Consider the following 24135-nt stretch of genomic DNA (forward strand, 5'->3'; position numbering starts at 1 on the left):
TGCTGAAGCCAGAGGGAGTGGCTGGGGAGTGGGACTGCCCAGCTTGGTAGGAGCGTCCGGTGGTGTTAGCCACACTCAAGGGGTAGTGGGTTCCCTCTGGGGCTTTGCTGCTAATGTCACAGGTACCATGAGTGTCTTGGGTGCCACTGGTATCTCGGGTGCCGCTGGTGTCTGGGTGCCACTCTTGTCCCGGGTGCTGCTAGTGTCTCAGGTGCCACTCTTGTCCTGGGTGCTGTTGGTGTCTCGGGTGCCGCTCTTGTCTGGGTGCTGCTCTTGTCCTGGGTGCCGCTGGTGTCTCGGGTGTCACAGGTGCCACTGATGTCATGGGTGCCACTGGTGTCTCGGGTGCCGCTCTTGTGGTGGGTGCTGCTCTTGCCATGGGTGTCATGAGTGCTGCTGGTGTCTCGGGTGCCGCTGGTGGCTCAGGTGTCACGGGTACTGCTGGTGTCACAGGTGGTGCTCTTGTTGCGGGTATCACTGGTATCTGGGATGCTGCTGTGTCTCGGGTGCCACTGATGTCTTGGGTGCTGCTCTTGCGTGGGTGTCACGGGTGCTGCTGGTGTCTCGGGTGTCATGGCTGCCACTGGTGTCACAGGTGTCGCTCTTGTCATGGGTATCACTGGTGTCTCGGATTCTGCTGATGTCTCGAATACCGCTGGTGTGTTGGGTGCCACCTGTGCCGCAGATATCGCTGGTGCTCCGGGTGTCAGGCATGCGGCGGGTGTGGCGGGTGTCGGGGGTGCCGTGAATGAAGGGAGTGGCCCCATGGTCACACCAGGAAGATGGGGTAGGTGGGGGAGTGGTAGGGTCAGTGATCTCATCTGAATCGTGGGTTGTCTCTGGTATCCGAATGGTCTCCCTCAGGAATAGCCAGGCTGGTAGGATGGTAGAAATCTGAGGGCTTTGAGGCTGAGGTTTTTGGATGGTGAAGTCCTTCATGGCAAGGGAGGACTTCACAAGGATGGACTGGGGCCCCACCCTGGGTGTATTCAAGCTCAGGCTTTCTGAGTTCTGGCTTTCTAAGGAGCCCAGAAGCTTCTGCACTGTCACCTCCGAATCCTCTTCACAGAGTGGCTGGAGTGGCTCCTTATCCACTTGACCCATGGATGATGCCAAAGACGGGTAAAGTAGCTCTGGTTGTCGGGTCGAGGGTCAGCATGCTTGCTATTAATGTTCTTATTTTATTGGTGAAGGCAATGGCAACCTACTCCAGTACTCTTGCCTGGAAAATCTCATGGACAGAGGAGCCTGGTAGGCTGCAGTCCATGGGGTCACGAACAGTCAGACACGACTGAGCGACTTCACTTTCATGCATTGGAGAAGGAAATGGCAACCTACTCCAGTGTTCTTGCCTGGAGAATCCCAGGGATGGAGGAGCCTGGTGGGTTGCCATCTATGGGGTCGCACAGTTGGACTTCACTGAAGCGACTTAGCAGCAGCAGCAGCAGGAGGCTAGAAGTTCAAAATCAAGGTGTTCTTAGGGTTGGTTTTAGTTACTGGCTTGTAGACAACCACCTTCTGACACTATTATTCTTGTGTCGCTAAGTCATGTCCGACTCTTTTGCAACCCCATGGACAGGACTGTAGCCTGGCAGGCTCCTCTGTCTCTGTCCTCACATAACCTCTTCTCTCAGCACACACGGAAAAGAGAGTTCTGAGTGTCTCTTCTACTTCTTACAAGGCCACTTCCTATCAGACTAAGGCTCCACCCTTTGGCCTCATTTAACCTCTAACCTCCTTAGGACCCTATCTCTAAATATGGTCACATTGGTGGTTAGGACCTCACTGTATAAATTTTGAGGGATACAGTTTGGTCCATAACATTCTGCATTTTCCCCCAAATTTAGGTCCTTCTCATGTGCACAATACACTCACCCCATCTCAACATCCCCAGAATTCTTTTTAAAAAATTAATTTATTTTTTAATTGAAGGATAATTGCTTTCAGAATTTTGTTATTTTCTGTCAAACCTCAGCATGAATCAGCCATAGGTATACATATGTCCCCTCCATCTTAAACCTCTGTCCCATCTCCCTCTCCATCCCACCCCTCTAGGTTGATACAGAGCCCCTGTTTGCGTTCCCAGAGACATACACTAAATTCCCATTGGCCATCTATTTTATATATGGTAATGTAAGTTTCCATGTTACTCTCTCCATGCATCTCAGCCTCTTCTCCCCTTTCCCCATGTCCATAAGTCTGTTCTCTATGTTTTTTTCTCCATTGCTGTGCTGCAAATAAATTCTTCAGTACCATTTTCCTAGATTCCGTATATATGATTAAGAATATGATATTTATCTTTCTCTTTCTGACTTACTTCATTCTGTATAATAGGCTCTAGGTTTATCCACCTCATTAGGGCAGATGCAAATGTGTTCCTTTTAGGGCTGAGTAGCTGTTTTTCCAATAGTCATGTATGGATGTGAGAGTTGGACTGTGAAGAAGGCTGAGTGCTGACGAATTGATGCTTTTGAACTGTGGTGTTGGAGAAGACTCTTGAGAGTCCCTTGGACTGCAAGGAGATCCAACCAGTTCATCCTAAAGGAGATCAGTCCTGGGTGTTCTTTGGAAGGAATGATGCTAAAGCTGAAACTCCAGTACTTTGGCCACCTCATGCAGAGAATTGACTCATTGGAAAAGACTCTGATGCTGGGAAGGATTGGGGGAAGGAGGGGAAGGGGACAACAGAGGATGAGATGGCTGGATGGCATCACCGACTCAATGGACATGAGTTTGAGTGAACTCTGAGAGTTGGTGATGGACAGGGAGGCCTGGCGTGCTGCAATTCATGGGGTCCCAAAGAGTAGGACATGACTGAGCAACTGAACTAAACTGAACTGAATATTCCATTGTGTATATGTACCACAACTTCTTTAGCCATTCTACTGTTGATGGACATCTAGGTTGCTTCAGTGTTCTAGCTATTGTAAATAGCGCTGCAGTGAACACTGGGGAACATGTGTCTTTTTCAGTTTTGGTTTCCTCAGGGTATATGCCTAGAAGTGGGATTGCTGGGTCATATGGTGGTTTTATTCCTAGTTTGTAAGGAACTTCCATACCATCTTCCATAGTGGCTGTATCAATTTACATTCCCACCAACAGTGCAAGAGGATTCCCTTTTCTCCACACCCTCTTCAGCATTTGTTGTTTGCATACTTTTTGATAATGGTCATTCTGACCGGTGTGAGGTGATAGTCTCACCAGTTTTGATTTGCATTTCTCTAATAATAATCAATATCGAGCCTCTTTTCACATGTTTGTTAGCCATCTGCATGTCTTCTTTAGAGAAATGTCTTGTGTAGGTCTTTTGCCCCACTTTTTGATTTGGTTGTTTGTTTTTCTGGTAGTGAGTTGTATGAGCTGCTTGTATATTTTGGAAATTAATCGTCTGTCAGCTGTTTCATCTGCTATTATTTTCTCCCATTCTGAGGGTTGTCTTTTCACCTTGCTTATAGTTTCCTTTGCTGTGCAAAACCTTTTAAGTTTAATCAGATCCCACTTGTTTATTTTTTTTTTTAAATCTCCATTACTCTAGGAGGTGGGTCATAGAGGTTGTTGCTTTGATTTATGTCATTGAGTGTTCTGCCTATGCTTTCCTCTAAGAGTTTTATAGTTTCTGACCTTACATTTAGGTCTTGAATCCATTTTGAGTTTATCTTTGTACATAGTGTTAGGAAATGTTCTAATTTGGTTCTTTTACATCAACATCCTCAGAATTCTTAAACCATTCAAACAACAGTTCCAAGTTCAAAACCTCATTAAACTATCACTTCGTCAGGTATGGATGAGAAGTGACACATAAAATTAATCCTTGCCTGACCCATAAAGAAAAAATACAACATATTGTTGAAACACATAACAGAAAATTTGGATAAGTAAAGGTACTCTGAGTGCTATAAAGGAGCCCATTCCCTTAAATGAATCACAACACATACTTCCAGTTCAAATTACTGTAGAATTCTTTTCTCAGACCTCATATGATTTTGACATTCATATGGGAGAGTGTGAGGACAAGAGATTTTTAGAAAAACAAATCGATAGGAGGATAGAAAGAGTTTCCTAACCTGATGTCAGAGTGTCCTGCAAAACTGCTGTAAGTAAAACAGTGCAGCATCAGTGCAGAACACACTGAAGTCGTGCAGTGTAAGAAAAGTGCAGAAACACACCCATTCAAAATGAGTTTAAACCCAAAAGCAGTTAGTCATAGAGGGAAGAAGAGTTTTTAAAAATGAACACTATAAAACTACAGTAACTTTTTTTAAGGACATTAAAGAATGTGTTCATTGCTTCATTGTGTCCAACACTTTGTGACCCCATAGACTGTAGCCCTCTAGGCTCCTGTACCCATGGCATCCTCCAGGCATGAATACTGGAGTGGGTAGCCATTCTCTTCTCCAGGGAATCTTCCTGACCTGAGCATCGAACCCAGGTCTTCTGCATTGTAGGTAGATTCTTTACCGTCTGAGCCACCAGGGAAGCCTAAGGACTGTTAAAGAAGACCTAAATAAATGAAAAGGCATTGTATATTTATGGATCAAAAAACATAATATTATACACATGACAGTAAATTGATCTACAGATTCAACATAATCCCCATCAAAACCCCAGCTTCTTTGCAGAAATTGGCAAGCTGATCCTAAAATTTATATGGAAATATAAACGACCCAAGATAGCCAAAGCAATCTAGAGAAAGAACAAAGTTAGAGGGTTCAGACATGTCAATTTCAAAACTTACTACAATAATAAGACAGTGCAGTACTAACATGGGCTTCCTTGGTGGCTCAGCACTAAAGGACCCACCTGCTAATGCAGGAGACGCAGGTTTGATCGCTGCATCAAATAGTCACTCCAGTATTCTTGCCTGGGAAATCTCACAGACAGAGGTATCTGGCAGGCTGCAGTCCACACTGTCCATGGGATTGCAAAGAGTCGGATGTGACTTACTGACGGAACAGCAACATGGTGCTAACCTAGCATAGACACATGGATTGATGAAATTGAATTTGAAGTCTAGAGACAAATCCATGTATCTATGTCAGGTGATTTTCTACAAGAGTGACAATACCAATTCAATGAGAGAAGAACAATTGCTTCCTCATTGGCGAAGAACAACTGAATATGCAAATGCAAAAGAATGAACTTGGACTCTTAGCATATAAGGTATTCAGATCAGATCAGATCAGATCAGTCGCTCAGTCGTGTCTGACTCTCTGCGATCCCATGAATTGCAGCATGCCAGGCCTCCCTGTCCATCACCAACTCCCAGAGTTCACTCAGACTCACGTCCATCGAGTCAGTGATGCCATCCAGCCATCTCATCCTCTGTCATCCCCTTCTCCTCCTGCCCCCAATCCCTCCCAGTATCAGAGTCTTTTCCAATGAGTCAACTCTTCACATGAGGTGGCCAAAGTACTGGAGTTTCAGCTTTAGCATCATTCCTTCCAAAGAAATCCCAGGGCTGATCTCCTTCACAATGGACTGGTTGGATCTTCTTGCAGTCCAAGGGACTCTCAAGAGTCTTTTCCAACACCACAGTTCAAAAGCATCAATTCTTTGGCACTCAGCCTTCTTCACAGTCCAACTCTCACATCCATACATGAGCACAGGAAAAACCATAGCCTTGACTAGACGAACCTTTGTTGGCAAAGTAATGTCTCTGCTTTTCAATATGCTATCTAGGTTGGTCATAACTTTCCTTCCAAGGAGTAAGCGTCTTTTATTTTCATGGCTGCAGTCACCATCTGCAGTGATTTTGGAGCCCAGAAAAATAAAGTCTGACAGTGTTTCCACTGTTTCCCCATCTATTTCCCATGAAGTGGTATTACAAAGCATTAACTCAAAATTCATCAGAGACCTAAATTTAAGAGCTAGAGCAATAAAGCCTTTGAAAGGAACTCTGTAGCCATACATCTTCATGCTTTGGATTAGGAGATGGTTTCTTAGATATGACATGAAAAACAACAAAAATAGATGAATGGGACTACATGAAAACTTAAAGTTTTGTTGCTACAAGGGATGTGACCAAGAAAGTGGACAGCCCACAGAATGGGAAAAAATATTTTAAAAGCATATACATGAAAAGGAACTTGTTTCTAGGCCTGTTTGTAAGTCCAACAAAGTTAGCCTAGTTACCCAACAAACACAATTGGCTATAGAGTTCTGCACTGTAATAGGTTTATGATACTTTCCACACAAATAATGCATAAAAAGCAAACACAGAATAAAACATTCTTCATCTTACATTACAGGACCTTGAAAAACTGCAGTAGTACAGTTACAATAGCTGACATACAGGGGCACACTCGCATCTTTGAAAGTTCTCAACTTGAAGGTTCATATGTAAGGGACTTACTGCAAACTATACACTGAACAGTGACTTTTAGGCTACGTGAATTGTATCTCAATAATGTTGTTGGAAAATTATAAAAAACAATTGTATAAGACAGAAAGTGGTCAACTAATTAAAGAGGAATAAATAAAATGAGAGCCCAAACCCACCGCATACAACAGAATAAATTCTGCCTGGATTAAAGTGCCTCAGTGTAGTCATTAAACTGGAATAGAACTACCAGGATGGGAAAGACCTTTTCAAGCATAAAACAAATGACAAGAAAAAATTGATATGTGTTATTAGTACAGAAAAGTTTAAGAGCCGAATGTTAATTTTTTTCCTGTAATTCAGCTCACCCCTACACACAAGCCTCCATTTTTGCTCTAAGCAGGAAAACCCAAACTTGGCTGTAGCTTATGCTTTTATGCACAGTGATTTCTGAACCTTAACCTGCTCAATTAGGGGTTGGCCCTGTGCTTTTCACTCCTCCCCAGGGGTGGTCTCAGTTTCTGAGGAGGAAAAGAGGATGAAAGGAAACTTAGGAAGCTGTCTGGCTCTGAAGGAGGGCAATCTGATCCTTACAGCTGGGCTTCCCTCCTCCCTACCATCTCTAAATATTCGCTGGAAGGACTGATGCTGAGGCTGAAGCTCCAATACATTGGCCACTAATGGAGAGAGCCGATTCATTGGAAAAGACACTGATACTGGAAAACACTGAGGGCAGGAGGAGAAGAACGGTGCAACATAGGATGAGATGATTGGATGGTATCACCAACTCAATGGACAAGAGTTTGAGCAAACTCTGGGAGATGGTGAAGTACAGGGAAGTCTGGCCTGCTGCAGTTCATGGGGTCACAAAGAATTGGAAACAATTGAGCAACTGAACAGCAACTTTCCTTTGGCCAGCTCACCCCTGTAGCTGGTCTCTGGCAATGCCGCCATAGCACGCATGAGCTCACAAGGTTGTTTTATTTTAATTTTTTAATATCGGTCTTTATTTATTTTTGCCATGCTTCACTGCATGCGGGATCTTAGTTCCCCACCCAGGGATCGAACCTGTGCCCCCTGCATTGGGAGCACAGAGTCTTAACCAGTAGACCGACAGGGAAGTTTACACAAGGTTGTTTATACTGCACTGTGCTTTCGTTTCAGTGTCCTGGACGTTGCCTGGGTCGAATTGTGAGGATGCAGCAGCATCACATAATTTGTCAGCACCCCAACAGTTCTGAGTCCGGCTGTGATGACACAAAAAGGTACTGGCCCCACCCTAGGGCAGCACACAACCTCTCCCACCTCAGATAAGCACTATGATGTCTGGGAATGGCTCATCCCTCCCATACACCACCTCTCATAATGCACAGTTCATACTCAATTATAACTTCTTACAGTGCCATTCTCAGTAGTGTATGTTATGCTGTTGCTGTTCCATCACTAAGGCGTGTCTGACTCTTTGCAACCCCATGGACTGCAGCATGCAGTCTGTAGGGAAACCCTGTCCTTCAGCATCTCCCAAAGTTTGCTCAAATTTATGTCCATTGAGTCGGTGATTCTTTCTAACCATCTCATCACCTTGATTTCCTTTAGGATTGATTGGTTTGATCTCCTTGCTATCCAAGGGACTCAAAAAAGTCTTCTCTTGAATATATCCCAATTAGAAAGCATCAGTTCTTCGGTGCTCAGCCTGCTTTATGGTCCAGTTCTCACATCGGTACATGCCTACTGGAAAAAACATAGCTTTGACTGTACAGACTTTTGTTGGCAAGATGATGTTTCCACTTCTTAATATGCTGTCTAGGTTTGTCATAGCTTTCCTTCAAAGGAGAAAGCATCTTTTAATTTCATGGCTGCAGTCATCATCCACAGTGGTTTGGAAGCCTGAGAAAAGAAAATCTGTCACTGCTTCCCCTTTTTCCCCTTCTTTTGGCATGAAGAGACTGGACGCCATGATCTTATTAGGCTTTTGAATGTTGAGTTTCAAGCCAGCTTTTTCACTCTGCTCTCTCATCCTTATCAGGAGGCTTTTCAGTCTCTCTTCACTTTCTGCCATTAGAGTGGAGTGGTATCATCTGCATATCTGAGGTTGTTGATGTGTCTCCCAGCAATGTTGATTCCCGCTTGTACTTCATCCAGCCCGGCATTTTGGATGATGGACTCTATGTAAAAGTTAAAGAAGCAGGGTGACATATACATCCTTGACATCCTCCTTTCCCAATTTGGAACCAGTCCGTTGTTCCATGTCCTGTTCTGTTACTTCTTGACTCGCATACAGGCTTCTCAGGAGACAGGTAAGGTGGTATGGTATTCCCTTCTCTTCTTGGAATTTCCCACAAGTTTTTGTGATCCACGTGATCCACACAATCAAAGGCTTTAGCATAGTTGATAAAGCAAAGAAGAAGTAGAAGTGTAGGTCACTCGGTCATGTGCGACTCTTTGCAACCCCCATGGCCTGTAGCTTGCCAGGCTTCTCTGCCTGTGGGGTTTTCCAGGCAAGAATACTGGAGTGGGTTGCCATTCCCTTCTCCAGGATCTTCCTGACCCAGGGATCGAACTCATGTCTCTTGCATTGCAGGAAGATTCTTTACTGTCTGAGCTATCAGGGAAGCAAAAGTAGAAGTTTTTCTGGAATTCCCTTGGTTTCTGTATGTTCCAGCAAATGTTGGCAATTTGATCTCTGGTCCTCTGCCTTTTTGAAACCCAGCCTGTACATCTGGAAGTTCTCAGTTCACAGACTGCTAAAGACTAGCTTGAAGGATTTTGAGCATAACCTTCCTAGCATGTGAAATGAACACAATTGTACAATAGTTTAAACATTCTTTGGCATTGCCCTTCTTTGGGATTGGGTTGAAAACTGACCTTTTCCAGTCCCATGGCCACGCTGAGTTTTCAAAATTCATCAGTTCCCTTTAATTTACAGATTAAATCTGTATCCTAGTGTTTTCAATTATTCTAAATTTATTCCTCTGTTTAGAAACTGTTTGATTAGGACGTTGGGACAGTGGGTTGGCAGAGAATAAAGTAAACGTTTATCTTGTTGAGGGGCTTACACAAGAAGAATGCTTCTGTCTTGTATAAAAGTCTGAACTGGTAGATGGTTTAGAGGGTAGAAGAGCTCTGCTCCCTGAGATCACTCCGAGACATAGATGCCTTCCTTCTGGCGGCTCCACCACCCTAGAGAAACGTGCTGCAGCCAGAGGAAGTGAGGAGAGAGCCGAGAGGGCCGCCAGTGGAATCTGGAGTTCTGCCACCCTCCTCTTGGTGTAACTTTGAACTTTCTGAGCTCCTGATCTTCAGATTGGGGTATTACTGTCCGTGTCAAATTATGGTTGGGAAGTTGTTTTTTAATTGAAGTGTAGTTGATTGACACAAGTGTGTGTTAATTTCTGCTCTACAGCCAAGTGATTTAGTTATACATATTTACATCTTCTTCTTTAATATTCTTCTCCATTATAGTTTATCATAGGATATTGAATGTAGTTCTGTGCTACACATTAGGAATTTGTTTATCCATCCTATATATAGAAGCTTACGTCTGCTAATATCAGCCTCCCACTCAGTCCCTCCCTAACCCCCCTCCCTTGGCAACCGCCAGTCTGTTCTGTCAGTGATTCTGTTTCTGCTTCATAGGTAGGTTCATTTGTGTCATTGCTTAGATCCCACTCATAAGTGATACCACATGGTATTTGTCTTTCTTTTCTGATTTCACTGAGTATGATAATGTCTAGTTGCATCCATGTATTCCATCCTTTTTGTGGCCGAGTAGTATTCCAAATGTATGTCTACTACATTCATCCATTCCTCTGCTGATGGACACGGGTTGTTTCCATGTCTGGCTGTGTGAATAGTGATGCTATGAACATCGGGGTGCTTGTGTCCTTTTTATTTTTAGTTTGTCCAGTATATACCCCGGAGTGGGATTGCTGGATCATATGGTAACTCTTGTCAGTTTTCTGAGGAACCTCCATACTGTTTTCCACAGTGGCTGCACCAACGTACATTCCCACTAGCAGGGCAGGGGGTTCCCTTTTCCCCACACCCTCTCTAGCATTTGTTTTAAGACTCTTTAATGATGTTCATTCTGACTGGTGTGAGGTAGTTCCTCACTGTAATTTTGATTTGCATTTCTCTAGTAATTAGGGATGTTGAGTACCTTTTCCTGTGTTTATTGGCCATCTGTATTTCTTTTTTGGAGAAATGTCTATTTAGGTCTTCTACCTATTTTTGGATAGGTTTTTTTATGTTGTTGTTGAGTTGTATGAGTTCTTTGTACATCTTGGAAGTTAAGCCCTTACTGGTTGCATTGTTTGCAAATATTTTCTCCCATTCTGTAGATTGTCTTGTGTCTGGGAGGTTTTGATTAACTGGTTTAGTGTGAAGCACTTAGCAGCCTGAGTCATAGCAAATGCCCACTCTGTGGCTCTTCCTTCCTCCTCCATATCGTGAGTTACTGGGGAAAATGAGATGACCCTGACCATTGGCTCAGTTTCCATTTTGAGCCTTCACTAAGTTTTGTCAATGTAGTGTCAGCTGCATTTCCTATTCCCAACACAATTCCAGCCAGAACCATTCTCCTCGAATGGAAAATGTTCAGAACAGCCACCTTGATTCTCAACAGAAAACCTAGTTTCCAATTTTGTTCAGAAGATAGAGCCCACACACTGATTGATATGTATCATCCCAGATGTTTTACTATGCATGCTCAAAGATATATTTATTTTACAAACACACGAGGTTTGTGCTTTCTTTATAATAAACAAGACATATTTTGTATGAAACGTGTTTTTTTTCCTACTGATCAATATGTTATTGACTTTTCCCCCATCTGAGTACATAAGGGTCACTTCATTCTTTTGAATTGTTGTATTTACTATTACCTCATTCTTGTCCATTGCTGATGGACATTTAATTGTTTCCATTTTTGGCTATTGCAAACAAATGCTACAGTAAACATCCTGGAATATATATCTTTATGCATAAAGGGTAATACTCTTACAGGATAGATTTTAGATATGGACTTAAATCGACAGACATGCTCATCTGGATACTGCTAAATTACCATCAAACTGTCTCTACCAACAATATATGAGAGTCCCCCTTTTTACCAACTTTATATAGATTTCCAATGTTTTAAAAATTTTGCCAATCTGATGGATGAAAATTTATATCTTAATGTAATTTGTACTTTTCTGTTTTGTATGATTTTTGGCTCTTTGTGTTTTTTCTCTAACCGATCCACTTCTTTCCTTCTTTACCACCAATCTGTTTGGCCAAGCCATCCTACTAATCTCCCTCCATCCACCCATGATCCTTCTAACCCAGGCTCCATACTGCAGCCACAGTAATCGATTCCAAAATGCAAATCTGATCCTACCATCACCACACCCATCTCCCTGCTAGATTAACAACACTTTAGAGGCTTCACTTGCTCTTAGGACAAAGGTTGACCAAAATTGACTATGTGGCCTATAAAATATTGCACAGTCAAGTCCCACCTCCCTACACAGCCTCATCTGGGACCTCACTCTGTCTCACTCTTTGTGTTCCAGTCACACTGTCCTTTCAGTTCCTTGAGTATGCCATTCACTTTCCAACTACTTTTTGGCAGCCAAAACAGGAAGCAAAAAAATATTCATGATAATAGAGAGGACAACAAGGCATGGAAAGATCTACCAAGAGGGTATCCGATTAAGTAGGGTTTTGGAGAAAGAGATATGCAAAAGAACTTAAAAGGGAGACATTTTTAAAAGAAATAATAGAAGAAAAATTCCTTGACCCAAGGAGGAAAAAAAAAGAGTCAAATTGCCTTTTATTTTCTCTATTGTTTCTGCTTCATCCAAGGTTGGCCATTCAGCTTTAATCCTAGTGCTTTTCTTTCATGCTGTTACTTTTCCCCAAATATCTGGTAGTTTATGGAAGCAAGACTAGGTTAGTTTAGAGAGCTTCTGTGGGTGGGTTTCTTTTGAAGTTTACTGGCCTCACTGTCCCCCACAGACCTCTTCTGCTGAGTGGGTGGGCTCGCTGAAGGTAGGTGAGGCATTAAATCTCACTTTACAATGCAGTGGGTAGGCGGGAGACACCCACTTGCCATAGTAGGGCCTCAGTAGATATTACAGGGTGTTTAATCTGGTAGACTGCAGTCCATGGGGTCCCTAAGAGTCAGACATGACTGAGTGACTTCACTTTCACTTTTCACTTTCATGTATTGGAGAGGGAAATGGCAACCCACTCCAGTGTTCTTGCCTGGAAAATCCCAGGGATGGGGGAGCCTGGTGGGCTACCATCTATGGGGTCGCACAGAGTCGGACACGACTGAAGTGACTTAGCAGCAGCAGCAATAGGGAGTAACATTATTTGTGGCCATGGGTAGAGAATCAGTGGTGAGTGGGGTGTCTACTAGCCTCTTTTATTGACTCTGGGAAGAGTTTGGGAGGTGTGGCTTCCATTGTGGAAAAAGTTTTAAAGGGAGTGAGAATTATCAGGGTAGAACTAGCTCACATATAGGAAGACAACACGGGGATCTGAGGAAATGCTTGAGGACTGAGAGAGTTTGTTCCCCAGAGCAGTAATTCCTAACCTCAGCCACAAGTCAGAATTCCCTGGGAAGTTTCTTTAAAATAAAGATTCTTGGGCTCTCATTGGGACTTAATGAATTAGAATCTTTGGAAGGGAATGGAAGCTGGCAATCTACATCTCTTTTGTCTTTTTTTTTTTTTTTAATTCTTTCTGAATCTACATCTTTTTTAAGCTGCCCACATACTTCTGATAATAAGGCAGATTTGAAATCTGTTGCCCTATAGAATCAGTAAGTTCCATCTGGCTGATGATGAAAGGGGTTATTTGAGGCAGGAGCAGAGCTGGACTGAAGAGGAATGAGAAATTGAGAAAGACTAGAAACAGGGTTACTTTGTGATTTCTGCTGCCATTTCTACTTTCATGTTTTACATAGAAAAACATATGAGCTCCACTTGTGTGCTCATTGTTGGTATACAGACTATGAGCCCCCAGCTCGGGCATCACGATCTGCAGTCCCATCCCTGGCCGTGAGGAAGTGATGCTCTCTATTGGAGCAATCTTGCATTCTTTTACTGAGTTCTCAAGTGACCAGGCTCTTGGGTTTCAGCATCTTCACTGGTGTCCAGCTCCATGTTCCTGTATCATCTTGTATATTTAGGAAGCTGAATAGTTTCTTCTGACTTCCCACTGACCCTATCTTCTATTGAAGCAGAAAAACTAGCTGTATTAAGGTCCTGTGGGCTGGAAACAACAGAAGTCAACTTGGAATGGTTTATACAAAGATAGTGGGAGAGTTCTTAAGATAGGACAGCCATTCTTAGATACAACAATTTGGTATCTTTTAAAATGTATTCTCTGAATATTCTTGGAATGTTGGTTCAACTCTTTTTAGTAGAAACCTTGGTCTATCTCTGTCCTGTTGTCTAAAGGAACCCAACTTTTGGCCCCATAAGTTTCATCCCCACTGGGGAAAATAAAAACCCTCCAGTTAACAGGAAACCCTTATCCCTCTTCCTCTTATAAATCTTATAATCAGTTTGATGTGACAATATTGCTTAAGGAAACCCTTTGATGGAGTCTTCCCCCTACCTGCTAATCAAAGTATTGCTTCCAACTATGTGTAATACTCTTGCAGTTTAGCAGGCACACACACTCTGTTTGAGAAGTTCAGGTTATCAGAATTTTCTCCATCTTATCGTATTTCCAGTGGTGTTTCTCACTCCTTATAGATTATGTGCTTGGATAAGCAGGCTTTTATAGGAACACAAAAACATTCCAATCCAAAGGGATGATTCTGTGAAACCTCAGGAGGGACTATTACTATGAAATGAATAGTCATTAGGGTTGTTTCTCTTCTCATCTCTGCAGAATGTTATTTTTTCTATTTCCCTGGCCCTTATGGCAGAGTACGGCCACTGCTACTCCAGCCTTCATGTTTACATGTCTTGCTCCAGCAACTTCCAAATTCCTGGGAGAAAGACAGTGACAACTAGCTCAGGTTAGGGCCCTCTTCCAGTCATCTTTGGGGATGGGGAGATAGTCTCATGTGATACAAATACATTAGTTCCAGGAGCTCTGCCCTAGAGAACAACAGATATCCCAAAATGGGTCCTCTGAGGTGGCTCACTCTCTAGGGTAAATATCTTTTCAGTAATCAGAGGGCATTCAGCAGGCACATGAAAAGATGCTGAACATCACTAATCCTCAGAGAAATGTATATCAAACCCACTATGAGACATCACCTCACACCTGTCAGAAGGTCTATTGTCAAAAAGACACCAAATAATAAATGTTGGTGAGGATGAGAAAAAAAGGACCCCTTGTACACTATTAGTGGGGTTGTAAATTAGCACAGCCACTATGGAGAACAATATGGAGATTCCTTAAAAACAACTGCCAGATGATCCAGAAATTCCAGTGCTGAGTATAAACCTGAAGAAAATGAAAACACTAATTAAAAAAGATGATGGCTACTGTATCACACAGGGAACTCTGCTCAGTGTTATGTGGCAGCCTGGATTGGAGAGGAGTTTGGGGTGAATGGATATACGTGTATGTATGGCTGAGTCCCTTTACTGTTCACCTGAAACCATCACAACATTGTTAATTGACTATACTCCAATAAAAAATTCAAAATTTAAAGAAAAAATATATGCACCCCAATTTTCATAGCAGCATTATTTGTAATAGCCAGGATGTGGAAACAACCTAAGTAGCTATCAACAAATGAATGAATAAAGAGAAGTTGTGGTGTGTGTTTGTGTGTGTATATGAATGGTATACAATGAAATGGTATTCTACCATAAAAAAAGAAATTTTGTCATTTACAACATCTTGGATAGACCTGGAGTGTACGTATGCTTAGTAAAGCAAGTCAGACAGAGAAAGAGAGATACCATATGATATCACTTATATGTGGAATCTAAGAAATGAAACACATGAATGTCTAAAACAGAAACAGTCTCATAGACACAGAAACAAGCTAGTGGTTACCAAACAGGGAAAGAGGTGAAGGAAGGGCAAGATAGGAGTAGGAGGTTTAAGAGGTGTCAGCTACTAGGTATAAAATAAACAAGATATGAGAGTGTGATATACAGCACAGGGTATATGCTGTGCTGTGCTGTGCTTAGTCACTCAGTTGTGTCCAACTCTGCAACCCTATGGACTGTAGCCCACCAGACTCCTCTGTCCATGGGATTCTCCAGGCAAGAATACTGAAGTGAGTTGAAATTCCCTTCTCCAGGGGATCTTCCCAACCCAGGGCTCAAACCCAGGTCTCCTGCTTTGCAGGCAGATTCTTTACTATGTGAATCACCAGGGAAGCCCTTGTTGTACATTTGAAACTGACATAATATTGCAAATCACTGATACTTCATTTAAAAAAATTAAGTACCTACTATGTAGGGTAGTTGTGAAGAATAAATGGGTCAGTCTGTGGGAAAGTATTTGGAAAGTTCTCTGGCACATGGTTATACACATAAATATACACACACAGTGGACCCTTTCTGACAACAACAAAGGCAGAGGTCCATTAACTTTCTGATCTGCTTTAAAGGGCAAAGCAACTAAAGGCAGATCCTTCTTCCCAAAAGGTCTCACTACCAAAGTGGAATCATATATGTCTTCTTCTCGAGAGCAGACCCATAGCTTTGGTAAGTGTTCCCTGGGGTCCATGGTGCCCACAGAGCGAGCGCTGCTGTCAGCACAAGAGAAGCAGGTGGCCTCCCAGACTGTGACGTTCCCCGAGGGCAGCAAGAAGCCACCGGCCCAGCTAAGAAGTGAGCTGGTCCAGCGTCCGAGTGATGGTGTGTCCTCAGTGGAAGCGCAGGCACTTCCCATAATGGGCATGAGGGCTCACCTACAGGTTCATACTCATACCAGAATATATTTCAAGTGCTTATACAGACAGAACTTAGTTTGTTAACAAATGTATCACTGTCCTCTTCCTCACCTGAACCGACTGCTCCAACTCCTCCAGAGAGTGGGGTTTTTTCCTCCCAAAGTCATTTTTTTTATTTATATTTTTATTGAAGGATAATTGCTTTACAGAATTTTGTTATTTTCTGTCAAACGTCAACATGAATCAGCCATAAGTATACATATATCCCCTCCCTTTTGAACCTCCCTCCCATCTCCTGCCTTATCTCATCCCTCTAGGTTGATACAGAGCCCCTGTTTGAGTTTCCTGAGCCATAAGGCAAATTCCTCTTGGCTATCTATTTTACATATGGTAATGTAAGTTTCCATGTTACTCTCTCCATACGTCTCACCCTCTCCTTCCCTTTCCCCATGTCCATAAGTCTGTTCTCTGTCTGTTTCTGCATTGCTGCCCTGTAAATAAGTTCTTCAGTACCATTTTTCTAGATTCCGTATATATGCATTAGAATATGATATTTACCTTTCTCTTTCTGACTTACTTCACTCTGTATTATAGGTTCTAGATTCATCCACCTCATCAGAACTGACTCAAATGAATTCTTTTTATGGCTGAGTAATATTCCATTGTGTATATGCACCAGAACTTCTTTCTCCATTCTTCTGTTGATGGACATCTAGGTTGCTTCCGTGTTCTAGCTATTGTAAATAGTGCTGCAATGAACAATGGGATACATGTGTCTTTTTCAATTTTGGTTTCCTCAGGGTATATGCCAAGAAGTGGGATTGCTGGGTCATATGGTAGTTTTATTCCTAGTTTTTTAAGGAATCTCCATACTGTCTTCCATAGTGGCTGTATCAATTTACATTCCCACCAACAGTGCAAGAAGGTTCCCTTTTCTCCACACCCTCTTCAGCATTTATTGTTTGCAGACTTTTTGATAGTGGCCATTCTGACTGATGAGAAGTGATGTCTCATTGTAGCTTTGCTTTGCATTTCTCTAATAATGAGTGATGTTGAGCATCTTTTCATGTGTTTGTTAGCCATATGTATGTCTTCTTTGGAGAAATGTCTTGTTTAGGTCTTTTTCCCACTTTTTGATTGGATTGTTTGTTTTTCTGGCATTGAGTGTATGAGCTGCTTGTATATTTTGGAAATTAATCCTTTGTCAGTTGTTTCATTTGCTATTATTTTCTCCCATTCTGAGGGATGTCTTTTCACCTTGCTTATAGTTTCCTTTGCTATGCAAAAGCTTTTAAGTTTAATCAGGTTCCACTTGTTTACTTTTGTTTTTATTTTTGTTACTCTAGGAGGTGGGTCATAGAGGATGTTGCTTTGATTTATGTCATTGAGTGTTCTGCCTATGTTTCCCTCTAAGCGTTTTATAGTTTCTGGCCTTATATTTAGGTCTTTAATCCATTTGGAGTTTATCTTGTGTATGGTGTTAAGAATTGTTCTAATTTAATTATTTTACATGTAGCTGTCCAGTTTTCCCAGCATCATTTATTGAAGAGGCTGTCTTTGCCCCATTGTATATTCTTGCCTCCTTTGTCAAAAATAAGGTACCCATAGGTGCATGGGTTTATTTCTGCGCTTTCTATCTTGTTCCATTGGTCTATAATTCTGTTTTTGTGCCAGTACCATACTGTCTTGATGACTGTAGCTTTGTAGTATAATCTGAAGTCAAAAAGGTTGATTCCTCCAGCTCAATTCTTCTTTCTCAAGACTGCTTTGGCTATTTAGGGTCCTTTGTGTTTCCATATGAACTGTGAAATTTTTTGTTCTAGTTCTGTGAAAATTGCCATTGGTAATTTGATAGGGATCACATTGAATCTGTAGATTGTATTTGGTAGTATAGTCATTTTCACAATATTGATCCTTACTACCCAGGAACATGGAATATCTCTCCATCTATTTATGTCATCTTTTATTTCTTTCATTGGTGTCTTATAATTTTCTGTGTACAGTTCTTTTGTCTCCTTAGGTAAGTTTATTCCTAGATATTTTATTGTTTTTGTTGCAATGGTGAATGGGATTGATTCCTTAATTTCTCTTTCTGATTCTTCATTGTTAGTGTATAGAAATGCAAGTGATTTCTGTGTATTGATTTTGTATTCTGCAACTTTGCTAAATTCACTGATTAGCTCTAATAATTTTCTGATACTATCTTTAGGGTTTTCTATGTACAGTGTCATGTCACCTGCAAACATTGAGAGCTTTACTTCTTCTTTTCTAATCTAGATTCGTTTTATTTCTTTTTCTTCTCTGATTTCTGTAGCTAGGACTTCCAGAACTATGTTGAATAATAGTAGTGAAAGTGGACATCCTTGTCTTGCTCCTAATGTTAGGGGAAATGCTTTCAGTTTTTCACCATTGAGAATAATGTTTGCTGTAGGCCTATCATATATGGCCTTTACTATGTTAAGGTAAGTTCCTTCTATGCCCATTTTTTGAAGAGTTTTAGTCATAAATTGGTGCTGAATTTGGTCAAAGGCTTTTTTCTGCATCTATTGAGATGATATGGTTTTTATCTTTCAATTTGTAATATGGTGTATCACATTGATTGATCTGCTTATATTGAAGAATCCTTCCATTACTGGAATAAAACTAACTTGATCATGGTGCATGAGCTTTTTGACGTATTGCTGAATTCTGTTTGCTAAAATTTTGTTGAGGATTTTTGCATCTATGATCATCAGTGATATTGGCCTGTAGTTTTCTTTTTTTCTGTTGTCTTTGTCTGGGTTTGGTATCAGGGTGATGGTGGCCTCATAGAAAGAGTTTGGAAGTGTTCCTTCCTCTGCAATTTTTTGAAAGAGTTTTAGACAGTTAGGCATTATCTCTTCTCTAATCCAACAACACATTAAAAAGATCATACACCATGACCAAGTGGGCTTTATCCCAGGGATGCAAGGATTCTTCAATATCTGCAAATCAATCAATGTAATACACCACATTAACAAATTGAAAAATAAAAGCCATATGATTATCTCAATAGATGTAGAGAAAGCCTTTGACAAAATTCAACATCCATTTATGATAAAAACTCTCCGGAAAGCAGGAATAGAAGGAACATACCTCAACATAATAAATGCTATATATGAAAACCCACAGCAAACATTATCCTCAATGGTGAAAAATTGAAAGCATTTCCCCTAAAGTCAGGAACAAGACAAAGATGCCCGGTTTCACCACTACTATTCAACATAATTTTGGAAGTTTTGGCCACAGCAATCAGAGCAGAAAAAGAAATAAAAGGAATTCAAATTGGAAAAGAAGAAGTAAAACTCTCACTGTTTGCAGATGACATGATCCTCTACATAGAAAACCCTAAAGACTCCACCAGAAAATTACTAGAGCTAATCAAGGAATATAGTAAAGTTGCAGGACATAAAATCAACACACAGAAATCCCTTGCATTCCTATACACTAATAATGAGAAAATAGAAAGAGAAATTAAGGAAACAATTCCATTCACCATTGCAACGAAAATAACAAAATACTTAGGAATATATCTACCTAAAGAAACTAAAGACCTATATACAGAAAACTATAAAACTCTGGTGAAAGAAATCAGAGAGGACACTAATAGATGGAGAAATGTACCGTATTCATGAATCAGAAGAATAAATATAGTGAAAATGAGTATACTACCCAAAGCAATCTATAGATTCAATGCAATCCCTATCAAGCTACCAATGGTATTCTTCACAGAGCTGGAACAAATAATTTCACAATTTGTATGGAAATGCAAAAAACCTCAAATAGCCCAAGCAATCTTGAGAAAGAAGAATGGAACTGGAGGAATCAACCTGCCTGACTTCAGGCTCTACTACAAAGCCACAGTCATCAAGACAGTATGGTACTAGCACAAGACAGAAATATAGATCAATGGAACAAAATAGAAAGCCCAGAGATAAATCCACACACCTATGGACACCTTATCTTTGACAAAGGAGGCAAGAATATACAATGGAGAAAAGACAATCTCTTTAACAAGTGGTGCTGGGAAAACTGGGCAACCACTTGTAAAAGAATGAAACTAGAACACTTTCTAACACCATACACAAAAATAAACTCAAAATGGATTAAAGATCTAAACGTAAGACCAGAAACTATAAAACTCCTAGAGGAGAACATAGGCAAAACACTCTCCGACATAAATCACAGCAGGATCCTCTATTACCCACCTCCCAGAATATTGGAAATAAAAGCAAAAATAAATAGGACCTAATTAAACTTAAAAGCTTCTGCACAACAAAGGAAACTATAAGCAAGGTGAAAAGACAGCCTTCAGAATGGGAGAAAATAATAGCAAATGAAGCAACTGACAAACAACTAATCTCAAAAATATACAAGCAACTCCTGCAGCTCAATTCCAGAAAAATAAATGACCCAATCAAAAAATGGGCCAAAGAACTAAATAGACAATTCTCCAATGAAGACATACAGATGGCTAACAAACACATGAAAAGATGCTCAACATCACTCATTATCAGAGAAATGCAAATCAAAACCACAATGAGGTACCATTTCACGCTAGTCAGAATGGCTGCGATCCAAAAGTCTACAAGCAATAAATGCTGGAGAGGGTGTAGAGAAAAGGGAACCCTCTTACACTGTTGGTGGGAATGCAAACTAGTACAGCCACTATGGGGAACAGTGTGGAGATTCCTTAAAAAACTGCCATATGACCCAGCAATCCCAGTGCTGGGCATACACACCGAGGAAACCAGAATTGAAAGAGACATGTGTACCCCAATGTTCATTATAGCACTGTTTATAATAGCCAGGACATGGAAGCAACCTAGATGTCCATCAGCAGATGAATGGATAAGAAAGCACTGGTACATATACACAATGGAGTATTACTCAGCCATTAAAAAGAATACATTTGAATCAGTTCTAATGAGATGGATGAAACTGGAGCCTATTATACAGACTGAAGTAAGCCAGAAAGAAAAACACCAATACAGTATACTAATGCATACATATGGAATTTAGAAAGATGGTAACGATAACCCTGTATACGAGACAGCAAAAGAGACACAGATGTATAGAACAGTCTTTTGGACTCTGTGGGAGAGGGAGGGGGTGGGATGGTTTGGGAGAATGGCATTGAAACATGTATAAGATCATATATGAAACAAATCGCCAGCCCAAGTTTGATGCATGATACTGGCTGCTTGGGGCTGGTGCACAGGGACGACCCAGAGGGATGGTACGGGGAGGGAGGAGGAGGGGGGTTCGGGATGGGGAATGCGTGTATACCTGTGGCGGATTCATGTTGATGTACAGCAAAACCAATACAATATTGTAAAGTAATTAACCTCCAATTAAAATAAATTTATATTTAAAAAAAAAAAAAATAAAAGAACTCCAAGGGAAAAAAAAATAATAAATGTTTGATAGAATTCTCCTGTGAATCTATCTGGTCCTGGACTTTTGTTTTTTGGGAGGTTTTTGATCATATCTTCAATTTCAGTGCTTGTAATTGGGTTGTTCATAATTTTTGTTTCTTCCTGGTTCAGTCTTAGAAGATTGAACTTTTCTAAGAATCTGTCCATTTATTCCAGGTTATCTATTTTATTGCCATATAGTTGTTCATAATAGTCTCTTATAATCCTTTGTATTTTTGCATTGTCTGTTGTAACCTCTCCTTTTTCATTTCTAGTTTTGTTGATTTGATTCTCCTCTCTTTTTTCTTGATGAATCTGGGTAAAGGCTTGTCAATTTTATCTTCTCAAAGAACCATCTTTTAGTTTTATTAATCTTTACTATTGTTTCTTTTATTTCTTTTTCATTTATTTCTGCTCAGATCTTTATGATTTCTTTCCTTCTACTAATTTTGGGGGTTTTTTGTTCTTCTTTTTCCAGTTGTTTTAGGTGTAAGTTTAGGTTGTCTATTCGATGTTTCTCTTGTTTCTTGAGGTAGGATTTTATTGGTATAAACTTCCCTCTTAGAACTACTTTTGCTATATCCCATAGGTTTTGAGTTGTCATGTTTTCATTGTCATTTGTTTCTAGAAATTTTTTGATTTCCCTTTTGATTTCATCAGTAACCTGTTGGGTTTTTAGAAACGTGTTGTTTAATCTCCATGTGTTTGTGTTTCTTACAAAATGTTTTCTTGTAATTGATATCTAGTCTCATAGCATTGTGGTTGGAGAAGATGCTTGATACAATTTCAGTTTTCTTAAATTTACTGAGGTTTGATTTGTGACCCAAAATGTGTCTATCCTGGAGAATATTCCATGTGCACTTGAGAGGAAGGTGTATCCTTCTGCATTTGGATGGAATGTCTGAAGATATCAATGAGATCCATCTCATCTAATGTATCATTTAAGACTTGTGTTTCCTTATTAATTTTCTGTTTTGATGATCTATCCTTTGGTGTGAATGGGGTGTTAAAGTTTCCTACTATTATTATGTTACTGTCAATTTCTTCTTTTGTGTCCGTTAGTGTTTGTCTTATGTACTGAGGTGCTCCTATGTTGGGTGCATAGATATTTACAATTGTTACATCTTCCTCTTGGATTGATCCCTTGATCATTATGTAGTGTCCTTCCTTATCTCTTGTAATCTTCTTTATTTTAAGGTCTATTTTGTCCAATATGAAGATTGCTACTCCAGCTTTCTTGTGCTTGCCATTTGCATGGAATGTATTTTTCCATCCTCTCACTTTCAGTCTATATGTGTCTTTAGGTCTGAAGTTTCTTGTAGACAGCATATATATGGGTCTTGTTTTTGTATCCATTCAGCCAGTCTGTCTTTTGGTTGGAGCATTTAATCTGTTTACGTTTAAAGTAATTATTGATATATATGTTCCCATTGCCATTTTCTTAATTGTTTGGGGTTGATTTTGTAGATCTTTTTTCTTCTCTTGTATTTCTTGACTATATAAGCCCCTTTAACGTTTGTTGTAAAGATGGTTTGGTGGTACTGAATTCTCTTAACTTTTGCTTGTCTGAAAAGCATTTTATTTCTCCATTAATTTTGAATGAGATCCTTGTCAGGTACAGTAATCTTGGCTGTAGATTTTTTCCGTTCAGTACTTTAAATATATCCTGCCATTCCCTTCTGGCCTGCAGAGTTTCTGCTGAAAGATCAGCTGTTAAGTGTATGGTGTTTCCCTTGTATGTTACTTGTTGCTTCTCCCTTGCTGCTTTTAATATTCTTTCTTTGTGTTTAGTCTTTGTTAGTTTGATTAGTATGTGTCTAGGCCTGTTTCTCCTTGGGTTTATCCTGTATGGGACTCTTTGTGCCTCTTGGACTTGATTGACTATTTCCTTTTCCATTTTGGGGAAGTTTTCAACTATAATCTCTTCAAAAATCTTCTTATACCCTTTCTTTTTCTCTTCTTCTTCTGGGACCCCTATAATTCTAATGGTGTGTTTGATATTGTCCCAGAGGTCTCTGAAACTATCCTCAGTTCTTTTCATTTTTACTTTATTCTGCTCTTCAGAAGTTATTTCCACCATTTTATCTTCTAGCTCACTGATTCATTCTGCTTCAGAAATCTATTGATTCCGTCTAGAGTATTTTTAATTTCAGTAATTGTGTTGTTTGTCTCTGTATGTTTATTCTTTAATTCTTCTAGATCTTTGTTAATTGATTCTTGCATTTTCTCCATTCTACTTTCAAGGTTTTTGATCATCTTTACTATCATTATTTTTAAATTATTTTTCAGGTAGTTTACCTATTTCATCTTCATTTATTTGGACTTCTGTGTTTCTAGTTTGTTCCTTCATTTATGTAGTATTTCTCTGCCTTTTCATTATTTTTTTAACTTATTATGTTTGAGGCCTCCTTTTCCCACGCTTCAAAGTTGAATTGTTTCTTCCTTTTTGTGTCTGCCCTCCTAAGGTGGGTCCAGTGGTTTGTGTAAGCTTCCTATAGGGTGAGATTTGTGCTGAGTTA

At 40.4% G+C, this 24135-nt stretch overlaps 1 protein-coding gene across 1 annotated transcript in view; it reads left to right on the forward strand.

Annotated features, from left to right (window-relative positions):
* LOC102277636 (ADAMTS-like protein 3) overlaps positions 1–24135 on the forward strand; it is a 111077-nt gene that overhangs the window by 78928 nt on the left and 8014 nt on the right. Inside the window, exon 12 of the mRNA XM_070358201.1 lies at positions 7484–7584. Coding sequence (XP_070214302.1) covers positions 7484–7584 — 101 coding nt within the window. The remainder of the gene's footprint in view (positions 1–7483; positions 7585–24135) is intronic.

Source organism: Bos mutus, chromosome 21 (assembly GCF_027580195.1).
Source record: "Bos mutus isolate GX-2022 chromosome 21, NWIPB_WYAK_1.1, whole genome shotgun sequence".
In the NCBI taxonomy this organism is placed as follows: domain Eukaryota; kingdom Metazoa; phylum Chordata; class Mammalia; order Artiodactyla; family Bovidae; genus Bos; species Bos mutus.